Below are 16,965 nucleotides of genomic sequence, written 5' to 3'. Positions count from 1 at the left end.
TAAAAAGTGAAATATATACAAGTTGACCGTGAAATATAAGAATCTGTAGACTATCTGACAAAAAGAACACTATAGAGGGCTAACACAATTTGAAAGTAGGATATTATTCACCTGTGTGCTCCCCTTCTGGTGTGTGTACCCTTTAAAACGATCAATAACCAGCCTGATTTGATCAGATATGACAGACAAATGCACAGTATATACCTGTAATGCTATGGCCACTGTTGTGTAGCTGCATCTCCAGCCTGCTGCAGTCTACCTGATGGGCAGAGGAAGGCTAGTCTCAGTATGAGCAAAAAAAACCCCAGTCATTCTGACTCTTAAAATGAATTTCAATACGTTATATAAACATGATGTGTGTGCACGCTGTAAAACACACTTGCAATGTTGCTTTATGCTATTTTATGACCCACTGAATTCACTGTTTGCATCCAACCTGAGGGCCTCTTTTTGTTTTCTTAACAGTGCTAACGCAACCGAGCTTGCTAACGGAGGCGGGGAACGAAATGCTAAGGGTGTTCTAACGTGCAGCTGCGTCAACCAATAGGGAAGACCCTCGTCGTTCAAATCAGCCAATCGGAGGAGCGGAGTGCCGCGTCGCTCCTCTCACAGCTCAGCAGAGGGCGTGGCTTGTCTTCAAGGACCCTCCCCTTTGAGGCCGCGCGTTTGGTTGCACACAGGCTGCAGTTTCAGTTTGTTTTATTCACCATTTTGAGTAGCTGAAGGTAAAAAAAAAAAAAGAATATAAGCGTTTGGAGGACACATCAGTGCAGTACTTTTATTTTTACGCGCTCGCTCGCACGGTGGAGTTGTGCTCCAACCTCGGGGTTTTTTTTTTGCAGAGCGGGAATCTCTATATTTCTTTTTTTTTGTCCTTCTTCCCCTGTGTGCTTCTTCCCCCTTTTTTCTTACATCCTTTAACCTCTACAGTATTCCTGCAAAATGTCAAGACCAGTGAGGTAAGGTGTGCCAATTCTGTCCTGTGCTGTGCGTAATGCTGTGCAGAAAACATGCACGTCTCCACACCGCGCTGTGTGTGTTTTATGAAGCTGGGAATAGTGTTTATTTCATGAAAAAATAATGGGAATGTGCGTGTGTGTTGCTTCCCTTCCAGTGTGTGTGTGTGCACCCTCTTTTTCTAACATGGATCCCATCGCTGTGGCCATGCTGTGTGTCGTGTCTACCAGGCTGTTTTTTAAAACCAACCCATCATGTGTGCATTGTTTCCCTGCTTATGTAGGCCATGGTGAGATTTAACCCGTTTAAAGGCTCCACTTATGCATATATTTCCCCTCTCTTGGCTGAGAATGAGAATATGGCTACCCATTCATCCAGGGGAGGCTCTAACACGCTAACACCCCCCACCAAAAGGGGGAAAAAACCGACCGGGGGAGGTGGCGTTTGGCCTCGGGATTTGATCTTGTTGCCGCGCAGAATAGGCATGTCGAGGCTGTAGTGTGCTTATATCACATTTGCATTGCATTTAATACATTTCCATCTATTCGGAATAGTAAGACGTGCAGTGTTTGTGGATTAAATGTCGCTATCGGAGGAATAACGGAGGTATTTGAGTGTTAGCAGTAAATTAACCCTGCTGGCTGGAGTCAGAAGAAGGCGGAGAAACTACAAAAAGTCACCACACCCCCAACCCCCAATGCATGATTCCCCACCGAGATTACAACCCGAGAGGTTACAATAAAAAGGTTATTTAACTTTGATTAGAAGTGGCTTTCAAGGCTTTGAGGTCTCATTTAAAGTTGGTATGCGAAATCTCGCGGGTTTTCAGGGCACCAGAATGAGTCATTTGAACGGGATCCGTTACTTGGGACTGTTTCTTTAAACGGAAATGAGGTTTGATTAGACGATTAATTAAAAAAGAGAGAAACCTCTGGACCTCTCCTGAAAAAAACAAGTGTACTCCACGTTGGAAATCTCAAACACATCAACAAGACACTGTGGTCACACACAGGGAGTTTTGGAAATGAGTTTTATTTATATTCATTTATTTGTTCAAATTGTGTTGCATCTGCAGCCCCTGAAGTCCTAAAGATGGTGTGTTCAACATGAGGTGTTTAATTTAATATCAATGAATTATTTCACATTTTCTATCAGGTACTTAAGGGCTGTTTCTTTAAACAGAAGTTAGGTTTGATTCATATATTGATTTAAAACAACTAAATAAATGGTCATAGTAATTTTCTCTGGCTCTACTTAACGTCACAAAGACCAGGTGTACTCCACGTTGGATATCTCACACACACTCGTAGTCTTGGATATCTGTTTTTAGTTATATCAAATAATGCCATTTTCATTGTGTTATTTCCAAAAGCCCCACATTTAAAAACAAATGCACCCCCACATACGAAGTCCTGAAGATGGTGTGTTTAATTTAATGCAGATTTAACTTCATTAAAATAGGTTGTGATGCTGTAAGATCTAATTTAAAGGTAGTCTACAAAATCTTGACACGGAACCTTTTTCAGCAGTCATTTGACAAAGGATCCGTTACTTTCTTAAATCAAAAATTAGGTTTTGATTAAAAGAGTCATTAAGAAAAGTCCTAAATGCTTAAGGTAATAAAGCACACATTTACCACATTGGATATTTTAAACACGTCACACAATACGCCAGAGGGAGTCTTGTGATTTGTTTATTTGTTAGTTAACCCATTTAGATATTTTATTGTATGCACATTCGAGTTATGTTGTGTCTTTGTTTTAAATCATGCCATTATTTAATTGCGTTGCCTCTGCAGCCCCACATTCAAAGTACAGTATGCATGTGTTAGACACGGGGTGTTTTATTCAAACCAAATGAATTGTTCTTAACTCGAAGTGTCTTTGATGCTATAAGATCTCATTTAAAGTGGATCCACAAAAACCAAGGCATCTGAATTAGTCATGCGATAAGGAATCCCTAATTTAGGGCTGTTTCATTAAAGGAAAGTACAGTATGATTTGGTAGATTACTCTAAAGAAAATGTCCTGTTAAATACATAACAAACCAGGAGATCGTAAACATGTCAACAACACACTATTGTCACACCACCACCACCACCAGTTGCAGTCTGGGAAAATTAGTTTTGTTTATATCTATATTTACTCTTATCCCATTTGCATCTGCGGCCCCTCATTTAAAACCTGCATGCCAACATACGAAGACATAAAGACACCTTTTTAACTAAACGACGTCTTTCTTATTCCCAGAAGAAAACAGCGTGCTTGAACTAATCATTTCCATAAATCTTAAATAACAAACACACATCATCTGCTTCATTTAAGAGTACCTGATTGTTCTTCACACGTGTTTACAGTCAGCTGCAGCACACGTGATTTAACACTTAGACAAATAGAGGTGAGATAGGACTTTATTAATCCCCAAACTGGAAATGTTTGTGTTGCAGCAGCATAATACAAAACAAGACATAGCAAACCATTAGACATAAAAATAAGAAATAAACAACAGAAGTTTAAGAAGGTAACGTGGCCCGGCAATCAACTCAATTGACCCCTTCGCTAAGACACGCCCTTTAAAAGCCGACTGCTCAATCAGAGCGTAGCATCGGCGTCTTTTCGCCATCGTTCAAGCTAATTTTCTATTGTCCACTTTATGATTTACAGCTTCGTCTTAGTGATGCCATTGGGCCCAAGAAATACAGAGTTGTCGGTGAATCAACGTAACTTATTATGGGTTAATCAACTCCCCAGAAGCAACACTTGTATACCCCTAATTTAAATTGAATCGTTCGTGTCCAAAGGTTGTAAACTTCTGGCTTTAAGGTTAGCGGCTATCCTTATCTTTTTAACCTTTGACATCCTGGAAATACCCTTTAACCAGATTTTCTAGACCATTCTGTTCCGCTTCTCTTTGAAAAAGCTTTTGAGTTTGTTCAAACAAAACCACATCATTACAGAAGGGTGTAGCTTCATCACGGTGTATCGTTAAAAGAGCTTTATTTGGTTCCAGACTCCAAAAAAAATCTGGGAAAACCGTTTTGTTCAATCATCCTGAAATCCTGAGCTCGCCCTTTAGCTTCACTTCTCTCCGCTGATTCATTTATCTCTGCCGCTTTACAAACACTAACTCCAGACACAAAGGAGTCGCCGTCATTTACGGTGATTCATGAAGTGCGCCAACATTGGTCGTCTAGCCCCCCCCACCCCCCCCTGACAGAGACGATGCCAGCACGTGTAGTGGCTGTGCATCATAACACACACCCCAAACGAATCGATGCATAAACTGTGTTGCCAACTATTTCGATGATCAATTCTGATTGATTTGATTAGTTGTTGTAGCCCGGCTCCGGATGCACATTATCAAGAGCAATTAAATTAGATAAACATTGAAAAAATAGTCCATTTATAACAATTACCAAACCATAACTTCCTTCAGCTTCTCAATTGTAAAGATGTCGGTCCTCTTATTCTAATATATACATTTAAAGAACTCCTATGTGAGCTTTTACATTTTTCTATACAAGACAATTAACGGTTATTAGACAAAAGACCACCTCGGTAGCAGATACACGTGTCATCGCCACCCTAACGCATCAAATCGTCCACAGCTTGGTATCTTCCTTTATGGAAACCAGTTGGAGACATGGTGTGTTTCTCTCTGATGTGTGTAAAACTGTTATTACACATGTCTGAGGCTCACACTGCGGTCGGTGTTGGGTGTGTGTGTGTGTGTGTGTCCCTGGTCGCTGTAACCAAAGAACTTGCAAAAGTTTCTGGCGCTGTTACCCCTAGCCCCCTTCCCACCACACACACACACACACACACACACACACACACACACACACACACACACCTCCAGCACGTGGTTGGGACCGACTGTAATGCAATCAGTGAACTTGTGGATTATTTACTTAATTCTACCCTGTTTCCTTTGTTTGTGTGCCCAGTATTTTAAGCACTTAAACTACGTGTTTTCAAGCATTGGAATATTCTTCCACTTTCACTCTTTTCCCATGGGGCAAAAAAAACAAAAAGGCTATTGAGCAACCAGTCCTGACAACATAGATTTATTGTAGACATATTTCTGTAGACAGACCCGGGAGTTAGCGTTGCATCAGTTCCCTCGACAAAAATCAATGGGTTTTTGTCATTGGATTTCAGTGAACTGCAGAAAATAAGATCTGTGGCCAACAAACAATTTCTTTAAAACGTAAATGCAATTGGCAGAAATAAAAAGCTAACGATAGGCTTTGAATAAACTACATCACGGTCACATGACTTCACGCCGCGGTCGCTAAGCTAAAGGCGGCTAATGTCCGGTGGGATGACGTTTTAGTAGTTTAATTTAGTGGCGTGTTAGCTAACGCTGTTTTTATGACGCATAGAAGCAGACATTTACCTATTTAACTGACATATTGTACTTCAAATTTAAGTCATTTCAGCTTGTGTTAACCACAGACCTTATTTGAGGCCATTGCCTTAAAGGTTAGGGAACCGGAAGTTGTAAAATGCTAACTCATTCCCGGGTTTCAGGACTGTGACTGTAATTTGAGATTTTAAAGGAATTGTGGCCCTGTTATTATAGTTGAATTGATTTGCTGTTATTTATATTTTATTGGTCGGTACTTGAGCTAAGTGTAAATTAGCTTGTAGCCACACATTAGCATCTTTTCTCTTGTTGAGATTTACATATTTTAAGGATTGGTCAATGAAGCCATAAAAATATACATAATTACATGAGGGACGAGTCATCTGGTGCTTTAAGCTCCAGCTACGCAGCTTCTCCAGGTGTGTGTTACCTGAACTGAAGTTGTCCACTGTCACCTGAGGCTTCCCCCGCGTATATACTTTGCTAAATTAGCCTCGGAAACTGTAGAAGTCTCCCAGTGTCCAGTTCACCGCCCGCAGCTTTGTGGCTTCTCAAACAGCATAATGACATCCACACAGCTAACCTGTTGCTGTGCTCATATTGATCATATTTGTTGCCCCCGCCACCCCTTCCTGCAGTGTCTAGAAACACGAGAAACCTTTTTCCTGTGTGAATGTAACCTAATCCAATTTCTACTCTTTCCTCACAGGAACAGGAAAGTGGTGAACTACTCACAATTCAATGAGTCTGATGATGCAGGTAAGAGATGGGATTCAATTAATGTGGTGTTAGATATCTATGCATGATATCCTTGTACTGTATGATGTAATTAAATGCATTTAATGGCAAATTTAGTGAGAAATGTGTGGATAAATAGGTGGAAATGCATGCTGTTGACTCATCTGGCACATTAATCCATGTTCCGAACTATCGAGATAAAGAAATGCCAACAGAAATATGTAATACAGTATTTGTCTAACCAGGACATGTCCTTGGAAGTGACCGCGTACTGAAACCTTGTCCTTTTCTTTGTAGATGAGGAGTATGGTGAGAATAAGCCTAAGAAGGTGCGTGCCCCCCCACGTGAGCCCAAGCACAAACGCTCAAAGAACTCACAGGATGACAGGTGAGCATCGCTACGCAACACTCGCGCATCTATTGGCTAGCATACACACACATTGTACGTGATAGTGTAAAAGGGGCGGGACATCTCTAAGCTGGTTGACCAATCACTACGGAGACGGCCAGCTAACCAATCAGGGCACACTGGGCTCTGGTTTCAGACAGAGGGTAAAAAGAGGTGCTGCACATTAAAGCATGGAGACATGTCCCAGTACAGGATGCAATGAGGCTGCGGGTGGAAGGCCGTCTTTATGAGGCCAAGAGAAGAGGGTAGCTGATCGAATACATGTTGCCAGGTGCGGTATTGCAGTTTGGTAGTTGAGGTGCAGAGAGAAAGAAACTCAGCTGGAGGAAACGGGGAGAAGAATAACTCACTTTTCTTCTCTTGACTGGAGAAAACAATTTGATTACATGCATACTTTAATTTACTGTCTCTACCTTACCCTCGCTGCCGGACGGATGTCACAGCTCCCTCTGTTTTTAAGTTCTCCATTTACTGCTCAATTATAGGAGTGTTGCTCTTACAGCAGCTCACTGTGCGATTGATTTCGTTGCAATTAAAGTCCTTCTTTGTGACTCTCAGCCCCCTGCCTGCGTTCCAAGACGCTAGCTTAAAATTAGCATGAGCAGCAGGCTGACACTGAAACTGAGATTTCTGATCCTTTCTTTTACTCCTTTTTTCTGGAGAGGAAGTAAAGAAGCTGTAGTTCTGGATTTATTTGTTGTTTGAGGTGCAGTATATGACTCAGCAGCTGTAAGACATGAAGACACTATTATTTCCCGCTGCACTCTGATGCAGGATTTTCATTGGAAAGTGGGCGGGGCCTAATTTTGTCGGGAAGGGACTGTTAGCGCCTCATGCTATACTTTCTAGATAAACCCCTGGGGGATCTGTGTCTCAAATCTGAGATAATAAACCTTGACGGTGTTTTTGATTTATCCTTTATTAAAAAAGGGTTGCTTTTTAAATTTTGGGTGCAAAATCTACTTGAGTTGACATTTCTCTTGTGTTCGTTCCAGCGAGGAGTCTGATGAGAAGCTCACTAAACCCAAAAATGACTCAGCAGGTAAGTCTGTTTATTCATTTCTTTAAAATGAGAAGGAATCGCTTGGGCAATTTTTCTATGGAAACAGCTGGAAGGTGATTACGTGGTGGAGAGGCGGCTCACTCACCCCCCTCTGTGTCTCTGCTGCAGATGACTTCGGCAGCAACGAGGAAGACAACGACTTCGCAGAGGAGGAGGACGATGAAGACGCGGGAAGTGACTATGAAGAAAAAAAAGGCAAAAAGGGAAAGAAGGCAAAGGTGGAGAAGCCCGTGAAGAGGGGGCCGAAGAGGAAACGGGCTGCAGGTAACCATCCCGCTCCTTCCTGTAACTCATCCACCTGAATGTCTTTACAACTGGGGCTAACTTATGAGGAATCAAATATACAAAATAGGACTTTAGTTAATAAAACAAGTCAAACTATGAGTTTCTGGACTTTGTGGAGGCTTCGGTTTTCCGTGCAGCCGGACGATATGTATTCTGGCTCTGATGCTCTGGTCCAGAACTTTTTGAAGGCTAGACAGAGAGGCTGGAGTTGAATACACGCCATGGATATTGATCCTTTTGAGTATCTGAGAAATACTGTATTCCTCCCACATCCACAGCCGACCGTTCCTGGTTGTGCTTTGATTTATAACTGACAGGAAGTCATGATTGATAAAGCTCGTCTTTGGTAATCAATCTGGGGGATCGTAGAAATCTATCGTCCTTTCCCTCGAGGTGTTAATTGGTTAGTTCATTAATTGGAAGCTGCTGTAGTTGGTTCATAGGCTGAGTGGATGGCCAATCCGTTTCTGGATCCAGCTCCTTTGGACTTGTCCCAGACATAAATATGACTTATCATGGTCCACGGTCCACAGCTTCATTTATTTCAGTAACTGACTAAAGCAACAGAATGAGACCAAAGTCCAACAGATGAGAAATAGTTGTTAAAAAATACATCTTACTTGAATTTAAAGGCAGTGAAAAGTCGATAAAGAGAGTCTGGTATGTGAGGAAGAGGAGCAGACAAAAAAATCCCCCAGCAAAAAGTTTGACATTCACCGAGCACCAATCTCAAATATCTCCAGCTGTTTTCAACGGAGCACAGGACACAAAAACCAAGTAGGAGTTTTCATCTGCAGCTGTATTCTTTTGAAGTTACAGACAAGAAGACTTGATTAGATTACAGTTCCGGGAGACGCACGCTCTTCCTTATTTTGAAATGTGTTTTTAAAATGAAGTAGCTGCACCTCATTTATGAAACACAAATACTTGTTGCTTTTTAATAAATGTATTAAATCCAAACGGCTTTTGTAAATGATCATATTCTGTAGGGCTAGTCTGCAATTGAGCTATTTTTGTATACGGAATATATTTTTATTGCATTGGATGTGTAGTAACGGAGTCATCAGGGTACATTACTCAGATTAGGATCCAGATTACATTTTATTTAAAAGCAACTAATATTTGTAAAGGAATACCTTTTTAAAGTAACTCCCCCCCCCACCCCTGAATTTAGCATAAACACTGCATATCTTTTGTGTGTTCTATGCGTAGATGACAGCGACGATGAGAAGGAAGTGAGTCGAAAGCGTACAGTGCGCCAGGCGGCCTCCAAGGCGGTGTCCAAACAGAGGGAGATCCTGCTGGGAGACGGGGGCAGCGAGGACGAGGAGCAGGAGGACCAGGAGGAGGGCTACAACGACCGTAAGTACCCCGACTGATGTCACACAGTAGACCAGGAGTGTGTGTCATGACTGATTTCGACTTGCTGAAACGATCCTTATGCATGTTTGTTTTTTTGTCCCTTGCAGCTGACGAGTCCGGCAGCGACGAGGACTTCACGGTGGAGGACGACGATGACAGCGATTACGGTCGCTCCAAGAAGAAGGGCAAGAAGGTGATCCGACGGGGGCGGCCGGAAAAGAAGGAGAAGAAGAGCCCCAAACCCCGACTAAAGGCCACAGGTGAGGACACTTTGAGGGACCCCCAGCAACACCTGAGGTAGCTTTAGAAAGACGAGCAGTGCAGGGGTGATGCTTCTGCTGCAGAATGATCAACGTTTGTTAGGCTCTCATCTCCACATGTTAGCTCTGGTAATGTTATGCCGCCACTCAAACTATCTTTATTAAAATGTTGAGTTATCTTCAGGCTCAGAATGCATTTTAAAACAATACAAGGCTCAGACAATAGTTAGAAATAAGACATGCTAAAGTGTAGACATCTCAGAGAAGTAGAGAGAGAAATAAACTGGCATAGTTGACTATGAAGATAAATAACCCATGGACTAAGAATCATCAAAACATTGTTGAACTCAAAGCCTTGTCACAGGAATTACAGGCACGCCATTATAGAGCTTTTTAAAAGTGATTTAATATTAAATATCCTAGGAAAAATGTCCCATCGTTAGTTTGTTTACATTTAAACACGGTTTATTTCCATACAGCCACAGTACAAATGACTTTAACCTCCCAAAAACATTTTTATATACATACATACACACACACACACACACACACACACACACACACATACAGAATGCAAAACGACCAGTATTCATATAGACATGATAAACAAGGTACCTGATGGGACCTTACAGGGAGGGTAGTTTGGACAGAGCGAGACCAGCTGCTTCCAGTCTCTAAGCCAAGCTAGATGGAGCTTCTAATGCAGAGGTGGGAGGAGTACTCAGGTCTGGTACTTGAGTAAAAGTAGAAGTACTCAGATTTTGTACTTGAGTAAAGTAGAAGTACCAGAGTGTAGGAATACTCTGTCACAGTAAAAGTATTCTAAATGTTCCTCCAGTGAAAGTAGAAAGTACTCTCCTCTAAATGTACTTAAAGTAGTGACAGTAAAAGTAGTCATTGTCTGATTGGTCCATTTCAGAATAATATCTCTGATATGTTTTATAATGATTGATCATTAAAGTGTTCTCAGAGCTGGTAAAGGTGCAGCTAGTTTGAATGGCTTTGTATACTGCAGGGTAGCTGCTGGATTTACTGCAGGTGAACTACAGTCTGATTTAAGGGAGATTATATTTACCATCATTCATCCTAATCTGCCTAGCAACTAAAGGGGTTAAATACATGTAGTGGAGTAAAAGTACACATTTAACCTCTGAGTTGTAGAAGTACTTGAGTAAATGTACTTAGTTACTTTACACTTCTGATCTAATGTTTCCATAAATGTGAAAACTAATTTGAGTGAAGCGTCGAGCCATTTCTAATTTAAATCGTTGACTTAGAAACGAGGGAACTGGGAAATGCTAACTCATTCCCGGGTTTTAGGACTCATTCCTGCACCACTCTACGGGTGTAGAAATGGATGCAGTTTCCTGAGATGAACCTCTAGTGTGATGATCACTGACTCCTTCATCTCCCCCCCCACAGTGACCCCCAGCCCGATGAAAGGAAAGGGTAAGGGGCGCCCCAGCACCAAGACCGTGGAGAAGAGCTCACCCAAAGAGGAGGAAGAGGAGGAGCCCGAGAGCCCCCTGGAGGAGGAAGAAGAAGAGGAGGCCGAGAAGAAGGAGACTTCCCCCGTCGCCAAGAAGACGAAGGAGGCCGAGGAGGAGGAAGACGAAGAGGAGGAGGACGGCTCAGAAGAGGAGGCGCCTTCCGGAGAAGACTAGAAGATGGTACCCTCTCCCCTCCCACCCCCACCATACCTCCCCTCCGACCCGAAGCCCATCCTCTTCTCCACGTCTCTTTCTCCGTCTCTTCTCAAAGTTTTGTTGCTCTGCGTTTAGAGGTTGTTTTTATTTTGACTTTTTTTTTTGTTCTCTCTCCTGGTGGCCTGGCTCAACGGTTTGGACTTGTGTGCTTTTATTATTTGCTTCCTCCCCCCTCCCCTCCCTCCCTCCCCCTCCTCTATAACTAAGACATTGTGCTCATGTGATCACCCGCTGTGTGAAAGGAGTCACAACATTCATTCTGCATTTGGATTTACTTTTTTTTGGTGTGCATTTTTCTCCTCAGTGCTAGCGAGCATCCGTCCTGATTGTGAAACAGATCCATTCGCTTGTCGCCCCCCACCACCACCACAGCTCCCAAAGCGCTGTATTTACAAAGCTAAAGTCAACACACGCAGAGCCGGAAAGCCTTCTACTTTGGTACTTGTGTGCTTTTTTTTTTAAATCCAGTAGCATGTTTTCTAAAAGCAGCTTCATTTTCTTCTTCTTTTTTTAAAGAGCTTCGTTTTGTTCTCCTGGTGACCCGTTTCCGTTGCTGCTCCATCCAATCGTTATCGTAGACCTGGCGGAGTGTTTTACTTCACACACCGTCACACGAGCCAGCATGTATGTGTGTGTGTGTGTGTTAGTGTGTGTGTGTGTGTGTGTGTGTTTTTAAGTAATCGATGAAATGCTTGTGCGGGGCGGTGGAGGGGGGGGGGGACTTCCTGGTCAGCTGCCTAACGGTTTCAGTTGTTGTATGTTTGGCTTTCTAATGATGCAGCTCTTTTTCGTGAAGCAACCCACCGCCCCGCCACCCCCAACCCCGCTTCCCCCCCCTCCCCCCCCCCTGCATGGTTACAGCAGCTTCTCAACATTTCAGCCCCTTGTGCCAGGCACGCCCTCCCCATTTATATTTTTCATGAAATGCAAGGAAGAGATGTTTGGTTTTACTTTGTTTTTTGAGAGATCAAAAAAATGAATGTCGTTTTTTTCTCCTGTTGTTCTAATTCTCTATTCAGATTTTTTTTTTGTAATGTTTGTTTTTTAAGAAAAGAAATAAAAATGTATCTTGATTTTAAAGAAAAAAGTCGACCCAATCCAATCTGTTGTGACCGGCCTTCCCCCATTTCCTCCCCCTGTCCTCTCACTCGGCTTACTGTTTGTATCCTTGTGTTCCTCAGAGCGTTTGTTTGCCCGTTCACAAGCACATTTTTTACAGTACTAAGGCTCAGAAAAGATTGAAATAAAGTGAGCAGCTCGGTCTTTATCCAGCCTTCGTTTGTCTATATTAATGCCTTAATTTCCAGTGAGTTCAGCACCAGTAGTTTATCACCGAAGAATGTAATCTGTCCTCATGTCTGAGTTCTTTGCTACAAGCGGTAAGTTAGGCTTCAAATTATTTTAAACCATCAAAAGCCATACGGTGAAACTAGTGACGCGGAGATCAGATGCAGCGTTTGTAAGATTGTAGTGTTGTGACGTCAAAGCAAATAAAATCACAAATGTAGATGAGACATCTGCTATGTACGGAAGAGGCAACGTGTGACTTTCTGGAAAGATCTGCCCTGAAAAGCGTTTGTTTCTTTCACAGATTTCTGGGGAAAGTTTGAATTCTGAGATTAAAATTTGATTCTGAGAAAAAAAGCACAGGTTTTTTTTTCCTGTGTTTTTTTGGGGACTCTTACAAAATTCTGAATTCTTAAGAAGAAGTCAGAATACTGGGGGGAAAAAAATGGAATTCTTAACTTAACGTTAAACTGTGAAAAGTCGGAAGTCTGAGAAGTCGGAATTTCTTTCGCAGATTCCAATTTTGAAATCGGAAAAAATTGTAAGAAAAATCAATCTTAGATTAAAGTAAGAATTCTAAGAAAAAAAATGGGATTCTTCAATTAAATTCCGACTTTCGTTCAGATAAAAAAAAGACATGGTGCCCAAATCCTCTTCTGAACCTTACCAATCTTAGGAACTCAAATGTATTATTCGGGAACAGTCAGGATATATTTTTGATTTGTCTCAAGGCTGCTCTTGATTGAGTCCTGCATGTGTACAGGACACACTCAAACCTAGTCATGGGTTCAGAAGCACATTCGATTATTTCACAACAGCAGGTTAGTGTGTTTTCTAGGTGGACATCCTGAATTGGCACCAATCCTTAATGTCCATTTGGATACAAAAACAGTGTTCATACAAACGTAAAGCTCGGAGGATCCGGATCTGTCCTGTAGTTCACAGCGCTGAGGTTTTCTCCATCACCGCTCGGGAGGCACACGGCATAAGGCTGTGAATTTCTCCTCTTTCATCCATTCTCAGATCTCTTCTGTTGTGTTGTTGATGTTTCTTTTCTATCTACCTGCAGTTGTGCTGGCTGGCAATGTTAATGCAAGCCAAGTTGTGATTCCTACAGGAGCCCCGTGTTGAGCAGCTTTGGTCTGTGCAGAGGGAACGCTGAACTCTTGAATCTTTTGCATGTTGTGGAGAAAGTGCGAAGCGTTGATGATGGCAATTTGTGTGGTCTTACAACAACAACAACAACAAAAAGTATTCACGACTATGTTGATAATGTTTTGGTTTCCCAGCTTCTAATAAAGGCAACCTACTTTTTATACGGATTTAACTTCTTGTTTTGTGAAGTTGAGATCTGTGAAATGTGGCTTTGGTTTTTGTATTGATCTGTAATACTCGGTGAAGGCCACTCAGTGGAGCTGTGTGCTGACCGCCCACATACACTCCTTACAGTTTATCTCCACCAATCAGGTTCTGCAGTGTGGCAAATCAAAAAGTTGACAACTGAACAATCAAAAGTGATCTGTCTCATTTTGAAAAGTCAGCTTTTTGAAAACCAACATGGCTCAGTTCAAAATTGTGATTCAAAACTCCTCATCTCCTCTCCGCCATGATTTGACATCAAGATGATTTGCTTCCACTATTTGTTCACTATGATATTCGTTCGAGCAGAGACTGAATCCGCCTCTGGATTTAAATAAATGCCTCTGATGGCGGTATATATATAAAAAGTGTCCAGGTCCTGAACATCTGTCATTAAAGCAATGTATAAAAATAAGACACATCGGTCATTGTGTGTCTTTGTGTAGCACACCTCGTCATTTTGAGGGACAATCCTCCTTCATGCCTAAATAGCAGGCTCAAATCTTCAATTAACTTCCCCTGAAAAGCTAAAACAGGGCTGCTTTATGATACCTAAAACAATGTTACGATACATTTTAGAATATAAAAAGTTCAAGACAGCAAAATGATCCCCTCGTCTTATTTTATTCATTTGAATTCAACCATTTACAGATTATTAGATCTGATGACTCCTCACAGGTGTGTGTCAGCAACAGATGAAAATAGGAACAGAAAAGAAGGACACATTATTATTATTATGAACATATAGGTTCACCTGCTGAATTAAAAACAGAACAAATGAACCAAAGAAAGAGAAAACCATGCAGCAGATTCAGGCAGTAGGCGTATAGATTCTTAAAGTATTGGCCTCTTCATTCAGGACAAATGTCTGTTCTCTGGTTGTCTGAGCAACATGCCACATCTTGAGCTAACATCGACTAATGGTCCAGAACTCCCCAGCTAGCAAACTCTGTAATGCTTTAAAATATTGACTGTATAAATACATCAGACTGAACCATAAGGGACATGAAGGTAATACCATGTCATACCATTGGTGTGAAAATCTTTGGTTTGACAGTACAGACACGTCTCTTAGATATTTTGAGAGGACAGAAATGTCCATCGCAAACTCGGAGCAAACTTGTTGGCATTGTAAGACAAGATGGACCTTTATTACTTTATCCCAGTGGGGAGATTCAGGAGTAGAGCAGCAACAGAGGGGCAATGAACAGGACAGCACAGATTCACACAAGGTAACAAATACACAACACAAACATTAAAAATGAAACTTCGGAGGATGGAGGATGAAACCCTCTTTATTAGTCACACATGCACACAGCAGAGCACACACAGTGAAATTGGTCCTCTGCATTTAACCCATCCTAGTACTAGGAGCAGTGAGCAGCTATCGTGCAGCGCCCGGGGAGCAATGGGGCAATTGGAGGTGTCCGGTGCCTTGCTCAAGGGCACCACAGCAGGGCCTAGGAGGTGAACTGGGACCTTTCCAAGTAGCAGTCCACTTTCCATATTTCATGTCTGTTCGGGGTCTTGAACCGGAGACCCTACGATTCCCAGTCCAAGCCCCTACTGACTGAGCCACTGCTGGACTAACTTAGTAGTATAGTAACTGTTGAGATGTATACGTGTTTGGGTTCGGATTGATAGATATTTACATGTTAGTGTGCAGATACGAGTGCAAGTCAAAGTCATTTACAAACAGCATGGGGACCTGCTTTGGGTAAGGCACTAAGTAAACCTTTCTCCAGTAAACTGTGAACCTCATTCGCTTGCAGTTATGAATGCATGCTTTATTTCATTTTGAAACGTGATTCTCTGAATTGGGTGCCTTTTGAGTCCCCCAAGCTAACTTCAAAAGATTAATGAAAGTAAACTACAAAATGTATTTAAAACAATGAATTAATGGAACGGGGTGTTTTGCATTACAATGGAACACTAAATATTTGTATATTGGAAGAGTTGGTTGTCTTTGTAGCAGACAACAGACATATTTGCATGTCCTCACTAAGCATCATTACATATTGATTGAATATATAACAAATAAAATGGCCAATTGAACCTAAATGTTGCTGCTTATATAATCAGATGCTTGTCTTCTTTAACTCTGATACAAAAAAAATCTGAAAAAATAAATGAATTATGTATTCAATTGCAATATTGACACGCCATACCATTAACGCCCCCTATTTAAATAACAGATCAGTCAATGTGATCTGCGTTGGGGGAATGGCATCCCTAAAGTCTTTTGGAAGAAAAGGTGGCAAAGAAAGGCAGGTGTCCGTATCTTTGCTTACCTGTATTTCAGATTGAGATTGTCAACCTCAACATTTCAACTCGGTTGTATGAATTATTGATAGCAAACAACTGTTTAGGAAAAAATGAACAATAGTTTTGCTAAATATTACAATTTGATGATGTCCTTCACTTCCATGTGGTGCTATATCCTAGCTCAACAAGGACTTATGGCTACTGTCAAGAACTTCAACCCTGTCACATTTTTTACAGGGTTGAACTGTTGACATTTCTTAAATGACTAAATGGTCGGCTTTAATGTGAACGGTCTGTAATCATTCTTACCAGGGATACCGATTGTTGAGGTTCAACAAGAATTAACTTCAATATCTTTTCGAATCACAGCCACACAGAGTCCAAGCTGTCTGTGACGGGGTTGAACTCAAAACTAGGAACATTCCTAATTAAATTCCTAATTATTGTGATTGTATGCCTGAGGTGGGGACATGTGTTGTCCCAAAGGTTTAAGTAGTCCAGTACCAGAGGTAATGATCAGAAATGCAATATTTTAACTTTTTGTTTCAAAAATTTGAAGACCCAAAGGGCACCCGATTCAGAGAAGGACTCTAAAAAGTGACGCACACAGCTCAAGTGATCAAGTTATATATTTGCAAAACATGATTTAGTTTTCCCTCTATAGTAGGGGCGACTGTGGCTGCGAGGTAATGCGGTTCTCTTTCACCTAGAAGGTTGTGGGTTCGATCCCAGCCCTAGCAGCCCTAGCAGTCAACATGTCGATGTGTCCCTGGGCAAGATACCTAACCCCGATTTGCTCCCTGGCCAACGGTGTACGAATGTGTGTGAAAGGTATTTACCTAGAGCAAAAAATGTACTGCTCTGTCCGAATGGGGTGAATGACATGGGGTTGAAAAGAGTGGATAT

At 41.7% G+C, this 16,965-nt stretch overlaps 1 protein-coding gene across 1 annotated transcript; it reads left to right on the top strand.

Moving 5' to 3' along the window:
- Positions 1–650: 650 nt before the first annotated feature.
- On the top strand, positions 651–13,751 carry nucks1a (nuclear casein kinase and cyclin-dependent kinase substrate 1a). Its single transcript, XM_063911832.1, has 8 exons — positions 651–959; positions 6,035–6,084; positions 6,361–6,451; positions 7,468–7,514; positions 7,644–7,799; positions 9,033–9,182; positions 9,290–9,442; positions 10,865–13,751. The coding sequence occupies exons 1-8, from the start codon at positions 943–945 to the stop codon at positions 11,104–11,106; spliced, it is 906 nt and encodes a 301-aa protein (XP_063767902.1). The 5' UTR covers positions 651–942; the 3' UTR covers positions 11,107–13,751.
- Positions 13,752–16,965: the final 3,214 nt, after the last annotated feature.

The sequence above is a fragment of the Eleginops maclovinus genome, chromosome 20, assembly GCF_036324505.1.
Source record: "Eleginops maclovinus isolate JMC-PN-2008 ecotype Puerto Natales chromosome 20, JC_Emac_rtc_rv5, whole genome shotgun sequence".
Lineage (NCBI taxonomy): Eukaryota > Metazoa > Chordata > Actinopteri > Perciformes > Eleginopidae > Eleginops > Eleginops maclovinus.
Note: the sequence above shows the minus strand (reverse complement) of the source record. Positions and strands in the feature narration are given on the sequence as shown.